This window comes from Oryctolagus cuniculus, chromosome 6 (assembly GCF_964237555.1).
Source record: "Oryctolagus cuniculus chromosome 6, mOryCun1.1, whole genome shotgun sequence".
Lineage (NCBI taxonomy): Eukaryota > Metazoa > Chordata > Mammalia > Lagomorpha > Leporidae > Oryctolagus > Oryctolagus cuniculus.
In genome coordinates, this window is record NC_091437.1 from 41,770,807 (window position 1) to 41,792,525 (window position 21,719).

Below are 21,719 nucleotides of genomic sequence, written 5' to 3' on the forward strand. Positions count from 1 at the left end.
GCATTCTGGTCATCCGGGATTGTCTCAGTTTAATATGCAGTTCTATACACTACCTTTTTTGTGTTTTTTTTTTTTTTTGGGGGGGGTGCTAATACAGAATAATTGAAAAACCGTTTGTCACGAATGATGCGGTAATGCAGTTCTACATTTTACATGATTTAGCATCATTTCTTCTTAGGGGAGGGATCTACTTAGCGCACAATGGTAGGATCTTACAGTGCTATCATTGTTAGCAACAAGTGGGTACCCTTCTGAAGCGCAGACATTAAAAACCTGCCTGAGGTCACTCAGCAGGGCCAGGATTAGAACCCAAATCTGACTGTGACTTAAATACATTAGGTTGCTTCCAAGTAACCGGATCCATCTGGTTTTGACCGAAAGACATGAGAATCCAGCAGGGTGTTTTTCTCTGTTACACTTGCCTCAGTACTTACCACTGGCTCTGAGGACTGGAGAGGGACGGTTCTGCTTCCTGTTCAGGTTCGTCCTTGTCAGGACCGTTCGCGGTGGATTTGCAGAGTTGACTCTTCTGGTGTTGGCGGATCATTTCTGCCAGAGTCTCTTGGACTTCAGCAACAGTCCTCTGCGAGTTTTGGAGACTAGCATGCTTCTCTGAAAAGAGCTCCTTGCAAGCACTCAGCACTTGCTCACTTTCTTCTGAGAGTTTCAAGTCTAGCTGTGGCGGCTCTAGCTGCAGCGGCTTGCTTGGCTCTGCCTGAGAGGCAGCTTCTGGGTCTGTTTCCTCAGCACTGGCGTTCTCCACCTCTTGGCTTTGCTCAACAGAGGGCGTCCTTCTGTGACAGGCCCTTACCCAGATACTGGAGTGAGGGCAAGGCCTGGAGAGAGCCCACCAGATGTCATATAGACACCCATAAAGAAAGAAGGCCTCCAAACTTTTGAAAGCTGCTGTGGTGGGGGAGTGAAGGTCACCCAGTTTGTCTCGTAGGTAGTCACAGCCTAGAAGAAAAGGATTTTGGGTTGTACATGTTACTATTCGCTAGAAATCTGTCTTCCTATCTGTGCGCTATCACCCAAGAGGCCAACCCAAAGGAAAAAGAAAATAGTGTGATCCAGGGACCATGCACATTCCACCAAAAGCCAGTTGGAGCTAAACATTTCCTGGGTGGGGACAAGGTTCTTACTGCTACAGGCTAGGTAGGGTTCAGGAAAAGTCCTACTGGAAGCTCTGGGGCCACACTATCAGTGTGTGTCTCTGAAAAATCCCAATGATTTAGTTCGGCAACTAATTATGCAGCTAAAGGAATATCTATCTTTGTGCTGTGCTTTTCTATTTTTACTAACTGACCACAGTACTATTCCTCTTTCTTAAACTGACCATGGAAAGTGGATAGGAGGCAGTGAGGTGGACAGGTAGGGCCAAGTAAAGGAAAACAGTGTAGTCATTCTGGTTACCTCCTAGGAGCCTGGGTATGAGAAACCAAACTTTCTACTACAGTGACACATCTGGCCAATCTTCATATTTTTTTTTTCTTTAAAGATTTATTTTTATTTATTTGAAAAGACAGAGTTACAGAAAGCGGCATAGACAGAGAGAGAAAGAGATAAGTCTTCCATCTGTTGGTTCACTCTAAATGGCTGCGGCTGCTGGAGCTGAGCCAATTGGAAGCCAGGAGCCAGGAGCCAGGAGCCAGGAACTTTTTCCGGGTTTCCCACAGGGGTACAGGGGCCCAAGGACTTGGGCCAATCTCCACTGCTTTCCCAAGGCTACAGCTGAGAGCTAGATTGGAAGAAGAGCAGTAGGGGCTAGAACCGGCGCCCATATGGGATGCCAGGGCTTCAGGCTGGGCTTTAACCCACTGTGCCACAGCACTGGCCCCTCTCTATCTTTTTATAACCTAGGTAATTGCGGTGCTGTATCATTAGTGGGTATGTTTCAGGCAGGGGTGGGGGGCACTTACCATCAGGGAGAAAGATGGAGTACACTTCCTGCATGATGGTGAAGTTCCCTGAGTCGTAGCTCCGGGATACAGCCCGAAGCAGTGCTTGCACAGCCTCATCCCATGAAGCCACCTGTTGGCTCAGCACTGCCAAGGTCAAGTCATGGCAAATGTGAAGCAGGAGCTGGAGAGGGGAGCCAGAGTCTTGGTTAGACGGCCTCCTGGGGTAGGCACTGAGGGGGATTCTAGAACTGTTTGTTTACTGCACATGGAAACAAGTACACACCACACATTTATAAAAGTTTCTCCTATCTCCACCATCCAGTGTTGCTTCTGCATCAGCAACTCTGATACCTACTTGAACAGCAACACATGCTAGCTGGTGTTAAAGTCTGCTCGTGCTGAGAAAATGCTCTGACATTTGCATTTAATTAAAACAATAAACTGTAATTAACAAAACAAAACTTGGAGTAGAATTAAGATAGAATGTATCAATTTAGGTCTGCAGTTTGAGTTTGACAAACCACCAAAATCAAGACAGAACATTGTCATCAACTAAAAATATTCCCACATGTGCTTTTGTAGGCAGTCCCCTCGCCCTACCCTCCCGGCAACCACTGATCTGTTCTTTGCCAGCTGCCCTTCTGTTAAACAATATAGTCCTTCATTTTGCGGTACAATACAACTTGCATATCTGTTCATCAGTTGGTGGACATTTAGGTTGTTTCTAGTTTTTGGTTATTGTGGACTCAGGTGCGTTTGTCTATAAGTCTTTGTGTGGACATCTGATTTCATTTATTTTAGTCAAGTATCTAGGCAGTGGAACTGTTGGAGCGTGGGACATGGGTATGTTTATAAGAAACTGCCAGACTATTTTTCAAAATGTTCTCTCATTTGAAAAATATCAAGTAAATAGGGAATGGTGTTGTGGCACTGTGGGTAAAGCCACTGCTTGCAAAGCCAGCATCCCATACAGGCCTGCCAGTTTGAGTCCTGGCTGCTCCGCTTTTGAGCCAGCTTTCTACCAATCCACTTGGGAGGGCAGCAGAAGATGGCCAAAATACTTGGGCCCCTGTCACTCACATGGGAAACCTGGATGGAGTTCCTGGTAACTGGCTTTGGCTTGGCCCAGCCCCAGCCACTGCAGTCATTTAGGAGAGTGGAACAGCCAATGGAAGATTCTCTGTTAGTCTGCCTTTCAAATAAATAAATCTTTAAAAAATAAAAGACAAATTAAGATGTAGTCTTAAGATGGACACAGCAGTTAAAATTAGCCCACTTGATCTCTGTATCAACATGGATAGATTTCAAAAACAATGGTCATGGGGCCAGCGCCATGGCTCACTTGGTTAATCCTCCGCCTACAGCGTCGGCATCCCATATGGACACCAGGTTCTAGTCCTGGTTGCCCCTCTTCCAGCTCTTCCAGTCCAGCTCTCTGCTGTGGCCCGGGAGTGCAGTGGAGGATGGCCCAAGTGCTTGGGCCCTGCACCCGCATGGGAGACCAGGAAAAGCACCTGGCTCCTGGCTTCGGATTGGCACAGCGTGCTGGCTGTAGTGGCCATTTGGGGGGTGAACTAACGGAAGGAAGACCTTTCTCTCTGTCTCTAATAAAAAAAAACAAAAAAACAAAAAAACAATGGTCACTAAAATCAACATGCCACAAAATAATATCTAGTGTTACAAAGGAGCTGCCTTGGTGAGCTCAGGAAAGGGAATGGGGCTGAATAAGAGAAAAGAAGAGAGGGATTTCATTTTACTAAAAAACCCCAAATATACAAATCTAAGTGAAAAGATCCCTATATAGCAAAAAATGACAAAATGTTAATTTTGGTTGACAGGTGCTTATTATGCTGTTCTCTGTGCTTTTCTGTATGTTTTAGTTTTTTTTTTTTTTTTTTTTTTTTTTTTTAAGCAAATAGTGATGTCAGGCTAACTTCAAAGCTCATTAGTCTGAAGGGTCTCTCCAGGCTGCCTGTGCCTGCTGTCGTTGTTTCTGAAATGCATACTGGTGTTCTGCTGCTTTCTCTGCTACACTACCCAGTGAAAGAAGTCTTACTGCGGAGTGATTCATGTCAGGTGCTGTTGTAGGCTGGGTACCTGTTTGGAGGGAGTGTTACTCGTAGCAGATGGGTATTTGATGGTTTGCAGCTTTTCAAAGGCTGCCTGGCACTGCTCTTGAGTGTCAAGGCCGAAGATGGTCTTCCATATTGTCGTCACCCTCTCCATGAATGGCTCTTCGGTGACTTCGGCCCATGTGTGGTAAGAAGCGGAGGAGCTTTTGCCCTCTGGAAGCTGCTTTTCCTCTAGATGCCTGGACAGTAGCTCAAGAAGGCAAAATACCAGTCTCTGACCCTGGAACCCAACAGCCAAGAAGAGGAATTGTCAGAGGGAACGCATGTGGATTATGCAGAGAGCTTTCCCATTCTTCAAAGTATTCCCTTTTCCATCTGTAATCAACAGACCTCTTTAGAGCTGTCTGCCCAGTGTGTGAGGGTCTTGGAACCCAGGAAACAAGTTTCCTTACATGGAGTCCCAACCACAGACCTTCCCACTACAGTTTAAGCTACAAACAGACCAGCCACCTTAGGCATGTGGCTCACTTTGAGAATAGATGGGCTGGGCTCATCGGGTTCTCTGTGCAAACCTCATAATGAGCAATACAGAAGTAAAGTGCAATGGGCTAGGGGTGCTGGAGCATACAGGCCTGGTAGAAGGGAGTGCTAGGGCAGACATTTAAGTCAATATCGAAGCAGGGTTAATAGAGAGTCAGCCAGGAGAGATAAAATAAGAAGCATAAGGCCTGGACAATTTTTACTTTTGCTGGATTTACACTTGCCCCAAGGTTCCTTGTAGACTCCTGTATTTTTCTCTCTTTCATACAAGCATAATATCCTTTATCAGAATAGTTAGCATAAGCTTATAGGTTTTCTTGCTTGTTAAGCATGCTATTTAATAAAAAATTAGGCCGGCGCCACAGCTCAATAGGCTAATCCTCTGCCTGCGGTACCGGCACCCCAGGTTCTAGTCCCGGTTGGTGCACTGGTTCTGTCCCGGTTGCTCCTCTTCCAGTCGAGCTCTCTGCTGTGGCCAGGGAGTGCAGTGGAGGATGGCCCAAGTGCTTGGGCCTTGCACCTGCATGGGAGACCAGGAGGAAGCACCTGGCTCCTGGCTTCGGATCGGTGCAGCATGCCAGCCATAGCGGCCATTTAGGGGGTGAACCAATGGAAGGAAGACCTTTCTCTCTGCCTCTCTCTGTCTAACTCTGGCTGTCAAAAAAAAAAAAAAATTAAATGTTGGGGCCAGCATTGTAGGAGCTGCTTCACTCATTACACCATAGCATCGACTCCATAAATGAAATCTAAAAAAAAAAAAGGGGGGGGGGACTGAAAAACAAATCTTAGTGTCTGAAAAGTAGGTTCTAAAATGGCCCAATTGTGTATCTGTTTAGATTAGGTGAGGGTGCCAAGGAGGTGAAAGTAGCCTCAAGCTAAAGTGTCAGGATAAGTGACGCACTTGTAACCAGAAGAGAACAAATGAACATTTATAGAGGCCAACGCTCCCTCTCTTCAAGGAACACAGCATGATGACATCAAAGAATAAACACCAGTCTGCCAACCCAGGGGCTGGCTGGAAATCCAGTCCTGATGTTTTGTCCAAACCGACGAGCTCTGGTCCTTCAGTGAGAGCACCAGCAGGACTTGCTGCACATTTCTAAGGATACCTGTGAAGTTGCTACCCTTTGTGCAGCTGGGTTTATTCAGTGGGCTTTGACTAGAGAATTCCGGAGCTTCCCCGCTACATCCCTGGAGATGAAACAGACTGACCTGTAGACTCTGATGCAGCTGCAGTGCTTCCTGGGCTCCCACCCAGTTCTTGGTCAGAAGCAGCTCTTGGGCACATCTAAGAGCCAGGGAGGCAGACAGCTCTTCCTCTCCTACAATTGTAGCCAACTCAGCAGCCGTTCGAAGTGATGCTGCATCTCCCTTTTTGGCCAAAACTTTGGCAGCATCATAAGCAGAAGTGGCCCCTAAATAGCTATGGTATGAATGAGAACCCAAACACAGTGTCATCAACAGATCTCTATTTCCCTGCCCCAGGGGGTTGAATGACTTCTCTTTGTTCATTGTTTTGAATGTGCCTCTCTGTGGTCCCAAGGTGTTGCCACCTCTGGTTGTTTCCAGGAAGGCTGAGGCCAGCACAGCTCAGCAAAGTGAATGAGAGTATCACAGGGCTGAGGACAAACACGGGCATGTGCTGAATTGAACCCAAATACAGGAGTCATTCCCTCTCAGTTTCCTTTCTGGGTTGCAGAAGACATCACTAAAAAAAGCTGTAATTTCTGAGCCTACTACTGAGGTATCTTATATAGTTAGGGTGATTTACAGCAATACCCACAAGGTGGATCCTGATGAGTCTTATAAAGCTGGGTACATTGTACACACGCTCTTTGATTTTTCAACCACTATCTCCACCTCTACAATTCTTCATGCTTTTATTCTTGTCCTGCTGTCCCTGACAGAAGCTCTGTGTTTGGGTGTACTCTTGTTCCCCCAGACTTACCATTTGGCTGCTACAGCGTAGTGGCCATCTCTTTCTAGGATAGTTCCCCAGCTGAGGTATAGGTCCTTCAGGACAGGGTCCTCTGGGCGCAGCCGGGCCTTGGCAACTGCAATGGCTTCCCTAAAGGCAATAACACATGCTTCAGCCCATCTGAAGAGGCCCCTCTGTCTGAGGCCGTAGGAGATGCAAAACAGGACAAACCACTTCTTTTGTGTTGTCTGTACTATTCCAACTTCTTGTGAAAACGATTCCCACAATACATGGGCAAATTAAAAACACATGCTGCATTCAGTTCTTCCCCTGGGGTGGAACTTGTCCTCACACCCTTTGGGGAGGTTCTTGAGGTCAAAATAATTTTCATGATAATGTTATATATACATATATTTTTTACCATACTGCAATTCGCACCAATTGTACAAAGGCAATGGGGGGTGGAAGTGCTGGTATCTCATCAAGAATTAAGACAATGGCCCTGGCATTTTTTAAAAAAAGATGAATGTTCAGGATGAAGGAGTAAACATTTCTAATTTTACTGTATTTCTCAAGTCTGCATCCCATTCATATTCGTGTGACAAAATAGGAAGACGACTGTGTGTTCCAAGTACGACTGTCTCTAGGAAGAGCCTGCAGAAATCAGCAGCAAGCTGAACTTGCTGCCTTTTCCTGGAACCTCTTTGCCTTAACAGATAAATCCAGGTACTCAGCACTGGGTATCTGGCAGACATTTACTGAAAAAATGAACAAAATAAGCCTGTTATTTCACAGAAAACAACTATTGGGATTTGCTGCTAATGACAACATTTGACTTTCCAGTGAAAATTAGAATTTCAGAAAACTTGTGCCTGGCACTGTGAGCTTGACAGCTTCCTAGAAGCTACAACCCTCCTCCCCTTTTTTGAATTATTATTAGATTGAGGGGATATTACAGAAAGTAATTTTTAAAGAATGTTTTTAATAAAATGTGTCAATATTTGGAAGATCTGTATAACTCAGTGAACTAATATCTTTCAAATGACATACTACTTCTGAGTTGTGGCAGCCTAAAACTGTAGCTGGAATAAAAGTCTGTTAGACCAAAGTGATTTATAGGGAGCAACATAGAATATTATGGGACTTTGTCACTCAGCCATGATGGAGTAACTGGGACCAGTTTACCCTTCTGCCAAAAAAACAAACAAAACAAAAAACAAACAAACAAACAAAAACAAATAAAAAACCTGGACCAACTATGAATGAAACAACTCTTCAGACACTGGACAACAAGCAGCACTGGAGTGCCATTCCGACAGAAGGGAAGCCAGTGGTTGAGCCCTATCACAGCCACTTTCTGCCTAAAGCCGCTCTCTTTAGGTCGACTCCAGCAGATCAGTTTCCACAGTTCCCCTGAATTGAGGAGATGAAACAATGGAATTTGAGGGGCACCAAACTAGGAAGGAAGGAGCTGTCCAAAGATTTTCACAACTTTGCTTAGGGATCCCACTGAGCCTTTGGATAATACAAACCCATGTATGCGAAGGAATCTCCTTAAGGCTAAACAAAGAACACAGGGAATTGTGAGCTGAACAATTCCCAGAGCTCACACTCAGGGCTTGGAGACATGTGAGTTCTGACTTGTTGAATCTATAAGGCATTCTATAAAGACATCAGAAGGTAGGAGAGCAAACTAGTTGTAGAATGTGGATTTCTCCAAACCTGTCCTAACAAAGTTGAACAGCTTTTGGATCAAGCTGCTCTATAAGTAACATTACTACTTGCCAAAAATAAATAAATAAATAAATAAAATCAGCACTCTCTCAAAGAAAACAACAAAACTAAACCAGGATAAACAAAAAAGTCTGACCAAAGCACATCATTTCAAATTGCTGAAAACTAGTGATGGAGAAAGTCCTAAAAACAGCCAGAGACAAAAAGACACTTCCTTTATAACAAAGATAAAAACAAAATGTAGCAGTCCAGTAAAAACCAATGCAAGTCACGGGAAAATGGAATCAAGTGCTTAGTTAAAAAGACAAAAATTTCTAGCCTGTAATTCTATACTCATGAAAAATACTCTTTAAACATGAAATTATAGACTTTTCTACACAAACAAAACTTGAAGAAATCTGTCACAAAAAATGTTGAAGTTCCTCAGATGAAGAGACTGATAGTATTTGGAAACCTGAACCTATATTAAGAATAAAAAGTACTGGAAATAATAAGCATGTGAGTAAATATAAAGTTTTAAAAATCATTTAAAATATTTTAAAAAGATATATTTTATATATCATATACTTTATATAGTATCTAGATTATTTTAACCCTTAATACACTGTAAATGCATATTGCACTGTTTAGGAAATAACTAGAAAAAATGTATATGTTCAGTACAGAAGTAATCTTTTTCCTTTAATATTTTTGATCTTTGGTTAGTTCAGTCCATGCATGTAGAAATCCTCTATGTAGAGGACCAACTGTATATCACTGTATGCAATAGGTGATACAATATTATTTGAAAGTAAACTAAGGATACTCATCTTAAACCTTAAGAAAATCATTAAAAAATAAACAGGGTGCAGTTAATAAGTCAGTACTAGAAATGAAAGCTGATCCAAAAGAAAGCAAGAATATAAGAAAAAAGGAGTAAATAACAAAGGGACAAACAGAAAACAAATAGCAACATGGTAGATTTAATTTGCTATATTAATATTTCCATTAGTTGTAAGTAGTCTAAGTATCCTAGGTAAAAGGCAGAGAATATCACCATGGCTAAAAATAGGATGCAACTGCATGCTGTTTGACAGAATTATTTTTCATCTGCTCATTGCTCCTTACACATGTACTGCAGTGAAAGAGCAAGTGCTTGGGCAGGAAGGATGTTTGTCGACTTCAGGAGAAGAGCAGATGAGGAGAGAATGGGGGAAAGGCATTTCAACTAAATCTACAACGTTGTGTATTTCTTAAAAAAATAAAGCTGGGAGACATGGAGACCTTTTGAAGTGGCTGGCAACAGGGTTTTCCTTCCCTAGATGGGGTTAAAAAAGGAGTTCTTTCAAAGTGTGTGTGGGGGGACTTCTTTTATAAGAATAAGAATTCATTAAGCTGTTCACTTGCTGTACGCTGTTTCTTATACTTGTTTAACAGTAAAGAACTTTATTTTTCACATTATGTCCAACTACTGGCTCAACTCAGGATCATACAAACCTGTAAAAATGATTTGACTTGAGCAGCTCCACAGCTTCATACACTTTGTGGATGGAAAGTAGGTGAGAGGCGGCCTTGACATACTGATCCTGAAAACATAGTTGTTTGGCAAAAGCTTCCACAGCCCACAGCCACACGTGGTAGCCCGCTGAAAAAAATGAAAGATGCTGCTTAATGTTTTAAAAAGGAGGTTTAAGGAAAAACAGGTATATTTGAGCTGAAAAATGCTGTGTTTTTGTAGTCACTGCAGTAAGCAGAACATTTAGATACCAACTGGACTACCACTACAGATCATCTGCTTCATCCACCTCCCCATATCTATGTTTTACAATATAAACTGTTTCTTTGGTTATATAATACATACAAAATATTACAAAACTCAAAAACCACAAGTCCAGGGCAGTGGTTACCCTTGTAGGGGCAAGGGGAGGCGGTGACCACAAGGGAGCATTATGAGAGCTTCCAGGGTGCTGGTAATGTTAGCTTTGTTGGTATGTGTTACAAGGTAAATTCACTGTCCATTCACAATCTGTACCTACCTCTTTCTCCATGGCAAATATATATTATGGAAAAAAACTGAGCATGGATTTCAAAAATGTTATGTACCAAAATAAACTTACCCTTTAATTCTATTTTTCTATAAATTTTTTGAAGTACTCTTTTTTTTTCCTTTTTTTTAACTTTTATTTAATGAATATAAATTTCCAAAGTACAGCTTATGGATTACAATGGCTTCCCCCCCATAACTTCCCTCCCACCCACAACCCTCCCCTTTCCCACTCCCTCTCCCTTTCCATTCACATCAGGATTCATTTTCAACTCTCTTTAAATACAGAAGATCAGTTTAGCATATATTAAGTAAAGATTTCAACAGTTTGCACCCACATAGAAACACAAAGTGAAAAATACTGTTTGAATACTAGTTATAGCATTAAATCACAATGTACAGCACATTAAGGACAGAGATCCTACCTGAGGAGTAAGTGCACAGTGACTCCTGAAGTACTCTTATACACAGTATACTAGAATAAAAAGCTAAAATATGAACAGGTTTCTTTGTTTCCTGAGCACCCTTCACCATACCTCAAGCTCCTTTTCCTCTGTCAACCATCATTACCAGTTTCTCTTAAAACCTTTGGAGACAGTCTATGAATATGCAACCACCTAACTGAGTAAACACAAATGAGTATTAAATACTTGGCTTTGTGTCTACAACTCCATTCTTCTCATCTATTATATTTGGTGCTCCATTCCATGTGAGGATACAGATCTGTTTTGTTCTTTTTTTATCTGTTAGGGTTTCTACCGTACATGGTCTAATCAGTCTATTACTGATAGACATAGAAGCTCTTGCCACTTTTGCTATTACAAATAGTACTGCAGTGAAAATTCATGTATGTTTGTCATTCTGAGTTGAATAAATCCTGTAATTAGAATCAATGAACCACAGGTTAAAAGTACTTAACCATTTATCAGACATGACCCATTGTTCTTCAAGAAGTTTTCTCTAATCATGGTTTTGTCATTAAAGGAAGCCAGTGACCTGCTGTTTTTCAGAGGTTGGGTTGATTTATTCGCCAGCCTATTGCTAAAAATAGAATGAGCTGTGTTTCTAACTGTATTTGTGATTTTAGGCTTAAGGTTGGTGTTGCTAAGTCTTCTTGAGTGAACACATCCTAGAGATGACAGAGCTTTGTTGAACATACCTGCTGGTGCCATAGCCACAAGATTGTCTGTCAGTTCTCCCCGTTCTGCTGCGGTCTGGAGAACTCCCTTTAGGTCCCCCTTCCATAGCATGAGCTGGTGAAATAGCTCCGGGTGGCCATTTTCCAAGTGACCTTTTCCTGTTTGGAAAAGAGAGATGCAGGTCAGGAGCTGAGAACCTAGTTAGCTGACCTGACACGTAAAACTCTCTATTACAGTACTATAGCAGCCATGTAAGAAGTTCATGCTCTTTTTTTTTTTTTTTTTTTTTTAATTTGACAGGTAGAGTTATAGACAGTGAGAGACAGAGAAAGGTCTTCCTTCCTTCAATCTCCAAATGGCTGCCATGATTGATGCTGTGCTGATCCGGAGCCAGGAGCCAGGAGCCTCTTCCTGGTCTCCCATGCGGGTACAGGGGCCCAAGCACTTGGGCCATCCTCCACTGCACTCCCGGGCCACAGCAGAGAGCTGGACTGGGAGAGGAGCAACCAGGTCTAGAACCCGGCACCCATATGGGATGCCAGCGCTGCAGGTGGAGGATTAACCAAGTGAGCCACTACGCTGGCCAGAAGTTCACGCTCTTAAATGTTGGGGACCTGGTAAACATGGACAGTACTATGTTACCTTGACTTGTCTCACCTTCAATTTCAATCATTTTGTACAAGGTAGCTCTGTCTGTGAAAAGTCCCAGGTGAAATCTTTCCTCCAAATCAGCAGATACATCCTCATTTGGCTCTGTTAATTTTAAAAGACAAATAGTAAGATAAAATCATTATATTGCTCTGTGTCCAATAATTTTTCTTTTAAAAAAAAAAATTTTTTTTTTTTTTTTTTTTTTTTTTTTGGACAGGCAGAGTGGACAGTGAGAGAGAGAGACAAAGAGAAAGGTCTTCCTTTTGCCGGTGGTTCACCCTCCAATGGCCGCCATGGCTGGCGCGCTGCGGCCGGCGCACCATGCTGATCCGATGGCAGGAGCCAGGTACTTCTCCTGGTCTCCCATGGGGTGCAGGGCCCAAGCACTTGGGCCATCCTCCACTGCACTCCCTGGCCACAGCAGAGAGCTGGCCTGGAAGAGGGGCAACCAGGACAGAATCCGGCGCCCCGATCGGGACTAGAACCTGGTGTGCCGGCGCCGCAAGGCAGAGGATTAGCCTAGTGAGCCGCGGCGCCGGCCTCAATAATTTCTGAATATTTGTCAGAACACCCACTAAAGATACTGTGACCATCAGGGCTGCCCATGCTTACTCTGAGCCCTGTTGGTTACAAAGGTAGCAAAACAGGGAAATATACAAGAGATTTTTTTTTTTTTTTAATTTTAGCTTTGATAAAATCCAACTGGACAATACAGTTTGTAGTCTGCTCAAAGAAAGATTTGAGGGGAAAAAGTAAAATGGGACAACTGATTTCAAATCCAACACGTATGTAAATGCTGTAAAAAACAAAACAAAATGTTGCTGGTGCCACAGCTCACTAGGCTAATCCTCCGCCTGCGGCGCTGGCACTCTAGCTTTCTAGTCCTGGTTGGGGCGCCGGATTCTGTCCCGGTTGCTCCTCTTCCAGTCCAGCTCTCTGCTGTGGCCCGGGAGTGCAGTGGAGGATGGCCCAAGTGCTTGGGCCCCTGCACCCGCATGGGAGACCAGGGGGAGGCACCTGGCTCCTGGCTTGGGATCGGCACAGTGCGCCGGCTGTAGCAGCCATTTGAGGGGTGAACCAACGGAAGGAAGACCTTTCTCTCTGTCTCTCTCTAACTCTGCTTGTCAAAACAAACAAACAAACAAACAAACAAAAAAAACCCACAAAATATCATTAATAATCAGTGGAACCTACCACTGAGTAGATTAAAAAAAATAAATAATTTTCCATTAAGAGAAATAATGTAAAATTGTACAGTTAACTGTATAAATTACAGAAGGTCATCACAAAGCCTCTAAAAGAAAGCTATGTAAATAATAGAATCATAACACATCTCTGGTGAAACACAAGAAACTGACAGTGTGACCTGTAGTGAACTGAAATGGAAGACTAAGTGTCAGGGCTGGGACGGGGGGAGATGTTCTTTTTTTTTTTTTTTTTAAATTAGGTTTTATTTTAGAATGTGATCCCATTTCAACATGCAAAACTAAAATTATAAAAATACAGTTGCTTAAATATCAAAGCAGCAGGCATTAAATGAATGCTCTGAAAAATAAAAATTAAAAATATTCTCCATAAACAAAAACTCCCATCAGATTTTTTTAAACAACTGCCATATTATGGGTATATTTCCAATAAGAAAAAACATTTTTTTTCTAATTAAAGATACTGTTGAATGAGGAAAGACAGTATAAGGAACTGATTCATACAGTGATAAGTAAGCTAACATCGCAATTCTAGCATGCAGATGGCTGGTAGCAGCTAGATTGAGAACAAAAGCACAGAGCTACCTCTCAGAGGCACTGGGCAGTGCTGACAGTAGGTCAAAATAGGAAGTTTGGCAGTGGAATACAGGGATGTAGGTGAGGAAGAACCATGTACAAACAACAATTTTAGTTTGCTCATTCATTCAACAAGCAAGCAAGCACCCCTCATATGCCAGTCTCCAGAAAACCGTGGATGGGCTGAAGAAGTGTATCTGGTACCTTTGGAATGCTTTGCTGTCGCTAGTACCAAACAGTCACGATGAAGCTCCTCTTTGGATCTGTGATCCAGGTTCGTACTCAGGGGCAGCATGGATCGAGCTTTTCTCTTTTTGATCAAGGCTTCTGAAATGTAATGAAAATCAGACTGTCTAAAGAACTAGTTAGAAATATAAAGTAGAATGCTTCCTGTGTGAGTGTGATCTGAAGGGCTACTGCTGGGCACAGGAAGTTCCTCCTCTGATACAGAAGCTTTCACATCCAACCAGCTGGTGCAGTGTTCACAACAGACACAGAAATACCCGTGCTTACATTTATGAAGCAGTATCAACAACTGCAACACATGCCATCAAGTGCATGACCTCCAACTGACACACAGTCAGAAGGATGCCTACAAATATTTAAAACTGAAACCAACCAACTCCACACACTTCTGAATTCTCAGCTGCACGTAATGCTTTGGGATGCTCTAACAAAATATTTCAGTTACAGATACCAACCTGGCTTCTCTTTAGGTGGCTCCTTTTTCAGTAAAGACATTTTGTTAATAATAGTGCCTTTAGACTTTTCAACACCTGAGGACACTGCAGTGCAGACAACTGGTTCTCTAGAAACTATGTTGTGAGGGAAAAACAAAGAAGAGTTTGGAATAAGAACAATGTGCAATTGAGGTTTTTTTTTTTTTTTTTTTTTTTTTTTTAAATTAAGAGCTATACTAGGCCTATCAATGCAATTTTATCTGTTAGCAAAAAATGCTTTACCATGGAAGTGTGGGGGTTCCCTTCCCCACCTTACAAACTGGCTATGTTACAGGAATCTGTAACTAGAACTTTGACTAGCTAAGCAAAAACCAGAAGCTTCTAGCCTCCTCAGCTTTATAACACAGATTCAGGAATTTCTAAACTCTACTCAGGTGACAGAGCATTTTTTACATATTTAGGTCAAAGTACTAACTACATATTAATTATACAAACAAGGAATCAGTTAACTAATAGAGAATGTATGTGATACGAAATCACAATCCTGAGCAGTGGTAAAGAAGATTTTGGGTGCAGAGGTATTTTGTTGAGCCAAACATACAAATTAAGCTTTTAGCTCTTCATTTACCTTAGCTATAAGTCCAGCAGCCATCCTTGGGATGGACAAGGTCAGAGATACCTCTGTACCATCAATTTTGGCCCTTTTAATTCTGTCACATCAAAATAATTTGTAGAATTACGCTTATCAGTCACTGCTTCTCTTTATATCATTTGCTATTTAATCATCTATTTTAACAGATAAGAGGCATGGACAATAGATACTGAAGGTAAACATATAAAGTAATAAAAGTGCTAAAATTTTATCCAGCAACATTTTTTTCTCTTCAAACTAGAAATAGACTCTATTAGTGGAAACTAATGATGGCTTGCTGTTTTGCAAGAAATCTAAGATTTGCCACCATAGCTTAACTGATTAGAAGAACCTATTAGCTACCCACAAATGTTTTTCTGTGAGAAGACAGAAAGCCAGGATGAAAATCAAGACAGGAGGGGAGAGAACTTGTAAGTTCCCACTGAGGTGGCAGCCCACGGGTGACATAGTATGGGACAGTGGTTCCAGGAAGTGGCTGCCATCACACTGCAAAGCTTTTCCCTCTGTAACCACCACCCTTGCTTCACTTTGTCCCCTGCCTGGCTTGACCCTGGTTTTTTCTTTAGCATTTTATTGTTTCCACCCCAGACATCTACTAGATCCCCTTTAACACTTCAAAGGGTTTTAAATAAGAGACCTAAATAACACTTTAATAAATCCCATGAATAGTATTTCAAGGGCACTTGATGATCCCGCCCCAGTTAAGAGGTTGAGCAAAGAAGCAGGTCTGAGACAGAGCAGTATCAGACTGGGCGGGAGTCAGTGAGAACCAGGACGCTGCCACATACCCACGGAAGCAGAAGCGGGGCTGCAGGGCGGCTCTGGATCCTGGGCGTCCTCCTCCCCCTCTGCGTCCGACACGCCGTTCTCCACAGGGTCTGAGTTGTCCTTTAGACTTTCTTCTTCAGTCCCATCCAACATTTCTTGCTTTACAGGTGCTCTCACAGTGGGCTTTTTCTTCTTTTTAGGCTTTGGTTTAGGTTGAGAGAGCCGTTTTTTCTCTAATTCAATACTTTTCTTGCCTGTGGGAATCACAGTAAAAAAGATTAAACTAAAATTGATATTCTTGGTTAAAAGCACTCTAAGTGGTATCTCTAATACTTTATAACTCATCCTTCTTCCCCTTCCTTCCCAGTGGATTTTCAATTTATGACAGTGTTAATTATTAGAATTCTATGAAACCATAAATGTTATTCTGTTACCCCTGAATACTTTAGTGTCTCCTACAAGCAAGCCCGTTTTTGAGCATCACCAGTGTAGCCAGTGAAATCAGAAAATTAACATCAATAGACTATTCCAGTGCACTGCACATACTCCATCAAACCCCCAAGTTGTACCAAGAATGTCTCCTGTAGCAAAAGGTCATCATACCACTTTGGAACACATGCCCTCATTCTGGAACACTTGCTCATTTTCCTTTGACTTTCTTGACTTGAAACTTTTATTATTATTATAAGAAGATTTATTTTTATTTATTTGAAAGGCAGAGTCACAGAGAGAGACAGAAAGGTTTTCTATCTACTCTTATTATTCTCCAAAAGGCTGTTACAGAAGGGGCTGGGCCAGGTTGAAGCCACAAGCCAGGAGTTTCACCTGGGTCTCCCATGTGGGTTGTAAGGTCCCAAACACTTGGGCCATCTTCTGCTGCTTTCCCAGGTGCATTAGCAGGGAGCAGGACAAGAAGCAGAAAAGCTATGACTTGAATCTGCATCACTATGATATACTGGCATTGCAGGTGGCAGCTTAACCCACTGCGCCACAATGCCAGCACCAATATTATTTTTTAAAAATTCTTTACTTGAGGGCTGGCGCTGTGGCGCAGCAGGTTAACGCCCTGGCCTGAAGCGCCAACATCCCATATGGGCGCCGGCTTGAGACCCGGCTGCTCCACTTCCGATCCAGCTGTCTGCTATGGCCTGGGGAAGCAATACAAGATGGCCCAAGTCTTTAGGTCCCTGCTCCCTGCACCCACATGGGAGACCCAAAAGAGGCTCCTGGCTTCAGATCAGCACAGCTCTGGCCGTTGCGGCCAATTGGGGAGTGAACTAATGGATGGAAGACCTCTCTTTCTTTCTTTCTCTCTCTCTCTCTCTCTCTCTCTTTCTCTCTGCCTCTCCTCTCTCTATAACTTTGACTTTCAAATAAATAAATAAATAAATAAATCTTTAAAAAAAATTATTTACTTGAAAGGCAGAGTGACTCAGAGAGACAGACTTTCTATCCAATAGTTTACTCCCCAGTTTCAACAGCTAGGTCTGGGAACACATTGAAGCCAGGATTCCAAATGCCACCCAGGTCTCCCATGTGGGTGGCAGGGGCCCAAATACTTGGGCTATGTCTGCTGTCTTCCAAGGTGCATTAGCTGAAGAACTGAACAGCTGGGAGTCAGACACATCAATATGAGGGTATTGCAGGTGGTGGCTTAAATTGCTGTGTGACAATGCCCATTGCTTTGATTACTTTTAAATAACCTTTATTGAGATATAATTTGATAATTATATTGAGATATAATTTAATAAGATAAAATATACCCACTCTTTAATACTTTGATGAGTTCTGACAGATGCATAGTCCTGTAATTCACTACTCCCATCAAGGTCTAAGAATTTCCATTACTTTAAAATGTTCCCCCATGATTCTCTGATAAGAGGCACTGCACTGATCTGAAGCCAGGAGCCAGGAGCCAGGAGCTTCTTCCTGGTCTCCCATGCGGGTGCAGGGCCCAAGGACCTGGGCCATCCTGCACTGTCCTCCCGGGCCACAGCAGAGAGCTGGACTGGAAGAGGAGCAATAGGGACAGAATCTGGCGCCCCAACTGGGACTAGAACCCAGGGTGCTGGCGCTGCAGCTGGAGGATTAGCCTAGTGAGCCGTGGCGCCGGCCTACTCAGTATGTTTGCATGATTTATGTATTCTGTTGTATTAGCAGTTACATTCTTTTTATTGCCCAGCAGAATTCCACTGTAAGGCTATATCACAGTGTATTCATTTAACTGCGGAACATGTTGCTTGTTCCTAGTTTCTGGCAATCACGGGTAAAGCTGCTATGAGTATTCTTGTACAAGGCTTCATGGAGACATTTCATTGCTTTTGAGAAAATCTGTAGTTGTTTATGACAGGTGGGCAAGTCTGGTACTAGTGAATTTTTGGTAGCCTAAAGTGGAATTCTTTTGTCCCTCCCTCCCTTTCTCTCTCTCTCTCTCACCCTTGTCTTTCTTCTTCTTCTTGTTTTTTTTTTTTTAAGATACTATTTATCTGAGAGGCAGAGTTAGAGAGGGAGAGAAAAACTGAAAGGTCTTCCACCCACTGGTCACTCCCCAAATGGCCACAGTGCCTGGAGCTGGACTGATCTGAAGCTAGGAGCCAGGAACTTCTTCTAGGTCTCCCACGTGGGTACAGGGGCCCAAGCACTTGGGCCATCTTCCACTGTTTTTCCAGGCCAGCAGCAGAGAGTTGGAGCAGAAGAGGAGCAGCCAGGACACAAACGGGCACCTGTATGGGATGCCAGCGCTACAAGTGGAGGCTTAGCCTACTATGCCGCAGCACTGGCCCCATGTCACTTATTTTCACAATGAGGCTGTCCCAGGTTTGGTCTGTAGGAGCCCTTCAAGCTACCTTCTCTGTCCTTTTGATGTGTCTACTTCATTCTTTGAACACTTCCTTCCTTTGTGGCTAACGATGATGTTTCAGACTCACTTCATATTTCCCCTGTCCCAATCAGCCATTTTTTTGATAAGCCCTGGATCCTATGACTGCAGAATGGTATCTTGAAAGCAAGGTCTGGGCTTAAGTGTACACATCACAGTTTGGCTGCTGTTGCCCTGAGGCCTCCATGGCTGCCTTGCTTAGGTTCCTGCCTTTCTGATGCTGCTGCCCACATGAATATCTTCATCACTCGACCTTGATCAGTTCAGCTACTGGAGGAAGGGATAAAGGTAACTGGAAGAGCGTTTAGGGACTCTTGTTCTCACTGACCTTGAGGAGGCCGAGAATGATCTTGCATGGAAGGGAGCCATTTGTACACACAGAAGTCATCTGCCCCTGAGTAGATGCAATCAGGATCCAGTGGGGACCAAGCCACGCAAAGCAGCCGACCTCGATGTCCTCGGAAGTTGCAGAGCGGCTCCTCTCGGAGGGTATCCCACACCTAAAACCCAAAGGCACATGACTGAATAGACAGCTACTGCTAATTGAGCTGAGGGCAAAGCTTTTATATTTTTAAAGTCTGTATGGACTCCTACTTCTCCTATGACATGTCATTTTTCTCCTAGGAGTTCAGTTCCAGATAGTACTGTTGTGTGTGGGATGCTCAAGTGTTCTGGGATGTACATTTTCCTATGGGGATGACTTTGAATGAGCTTTTACTGGTTCCCTATGGAGTTCCCTACCTTGAACCAGTACTGTGTGTTGATTTTTGGTTTGAGAGTTCTGGTCACGAAGAAAATAACCCACTCCTAATTTAAAAATTAGAGCTTTAATTTCTCCTAAGTCCCTGGGCCAATCATCAATTTCTTTGCTGCTTCTTGAATTATTCCAGTGTCCATGTCACAGGAGGCAGTCCCTCATGGTTCCCAGCTATGGGCAGATAGCCCAATTACAATTCAACACGGACAAACGCCCACTACAGACATTAGATTCCCAGCTCCCAAGGTCTTTTTTTTTTTTTTTTTTTTTTTGACAGGCAGAGTGGACAGTGAGAGAGAGAGAGATAAAGGTCTTCCTTTGCCGTTGGTTCACCCTCCAATGGCTGCTGCGGCCGGCACACTGCACTGATCGAAGCCAAGAGCCAGGTGCTTCTCCTGGTCTCCCATGCAGGCGCAGGGCCCAAGCACTTGGGACATCCTCCACTGCCCTCCTGGGCCACAGCAGAGAGCTGGACTGGAAGAGGAGCAACCGGGACAGAATCCGGTGCCCCGACCTGGACTAGAACCTGGTGTGCCGGCGCCCCAGGTGGAGGATTAGCCTATTGAGCCGTGACACCGGCCCTGTTCTTGTTTTAATACCCAAGAAGTTCTACCTCATAGTTCTGGCTTGCCATTTCTTTTGCATTTTTAGAATTCGGAGGTTCCCGATTTATCTTTTTGTGATTTACTAGCCAACATTTTTTTTCGAACAGGAGGGAGTACTTTTCACATCAGTTTAGTCCCTGATATGTCAGAATGCAATGTGTAAAAATGTTAGACTCCAGATAGTTCCCATCAATATGTTAATTTTCATCTAGGTAAAGGAAACCCAGTCTAAGCATGCTTAGGGCCTAGATCAGTACAGTAAAACTAAGCTGTCTTCTGGAGCTCAGAGAATCTCTTTCCGTAGAAGATGGAAGGGAAAGAAAACATGTCCACAAGTGGCAGGGAGAAGACCGAGTTAACCCAGGTGAAGAACTCATCCAGTCAGGACATAACTGTACCTGGGCTGTACCATCATAGGAAGCAGACACCAGCCTTCCATCGTGATGCGGGCTCCATGCCAGCCTGGTAATCTTGGCTGTGTGCCCTGAGAGAGTCCGGTAGGGCTCTGTAATGGTCACTGGTGACTCAGGGTTGTTCTCTAAAAGACAAGGGGAGGACATCATTGCTAACAGTAACAAAAAACAAAAACAAAAACAAAAAAGGACATACAGGAAGGTATTAACATGGTAAAAGTCAAGATTTTGCCACAGCTAGGTGATTTTCAGCAGCCAGTACTGTTTAATGGGTAAAAGCATGGGCACGTCCACAGAGGCCTATACAAAGACTTATTATAAGAAGTGTTAGTTATTTCTTTCTAAACGCAACTGAGATGTGAATACTGCCTTACAAATGTGATATTAAAAAAGATCATTATGTGTATGGTATTCTAAGTAAAAATGACTAATCTGAATCTAAGTATGAGAAAATAACAGACAAACCCAAATTGATGGAGCACCTATAGAAGAACTGGCCTGTACTCTTTGAAAATGTCATGTAACATTTTTAACAAGGCTGAGGAACTGTTTCAGATAAAAGGAGACTGAAGAGATATGACAACAAAATGAAAATAAGTGATCTGGAATAGTTCCTCTGTTGGAGAAAAAGAGTAAAGTTGCCACCTGCAATGCTGGCATCCTGTATAGGCGCCATTCAAGTCTTGGCTGCTCCACTTCCAGTGCAGCTCCCTTGCTAATGTGCCTGGATAAGCAGTGGAGGGTGACCTAAGTGCTTGGGCTCCTGAACCCATATGGGAGATACAGAGGAAGCTCCTGGCTCCTGGCTTTGGATCTGCCCAGCTCTGGCCACTGTGCCTTTCATATACATAAAATAAATCTTAAAAAAATTAATGTATTTAAAATAAATTTTATGAAGTTAATAATGGCATGATTACATAAGGGAATAGTCTTGTCATCACAAAATATAAATACTACAGATATGGAGGGGGTTATAATATACACAACAGAATATCAAATAGTTTGGAAAAATATTTATACTTCCTACTTCAGAATAAAGCAAATGGGACAGAATGTTAAAAATTATTGAATCTGGGAAAGATGTGAGAGTTTCTTATACTATTCTTAGAACTGTCTTTAAAAGAAGATGAAAAATTAAATGAAATTGATTCTGGCAGTCTTCTTCCTTTTTCTTCTAGTTAATAGATAATTTAGGGTAGTAGTGTTA

The 21,719-nt window shown here is 42.9% G+C and overlaps 1 protein-coding gene across 2 annotated transcripts in view; it reads right to left on the reverse strand.

Annotated features, from left to right (window-relative positions):
- Positions 1-21,719, reverse strand: part of GEMIN5 (gem nuclear organelle associated protein 5) — a 45,510-nt gene that overhangs the window by 2,074 nt on the left and 21,717 nt on the right. For both annotated transcript variants that reach the window (XM_002710179.5, XM_008255311.4), the window contains exons 14-26: positions 20,498-20,637; positions 19,066-19,237; positions 15,880-16,113; positions 14,461-14,574; positions 13,964-14,086; positions 11,985-12,080; positions 11,348-11,485; positions 9,642-9,789; positions 6,462-6,581; positions 5,726-5,936; positions 3,999-4,253; positions 1,920-2,082; positions 435-957 (exon numbers count right to left, since the gene is read on the reverse strand). In XM_002710179.5, coding sequence (XP_002710225.3) covers positions 435-957; positions 1,920-2,082; positions 3,999-4,253; positions 5,726-5,936; positions 6,462-6,581; positions 9,642-9,789; positions 11,348-11,485; positions 11,985-12,080; positions 13,964-14,086; positions 14,461-14,574; positions 15,880-16,113; positions 19,066-19,237; positions 20,498-20,637 — 2,437 coding nt within the window. The remainder of the gene's footprint in view (positions 1-434; positions 958-1,919; positions 2,083-3,998; positions 4,254-5,725; positions 5,937-6,461; positions 6,582-9,641; positions 9,790-11,347; positions 11,486-11,984; positions 12,081-13,963; positions 14,087-14,460; positions 14,575-15,879; positions 16,114-19,065; positions 19,238-20,497; positions 20,638-21,719) is intronic.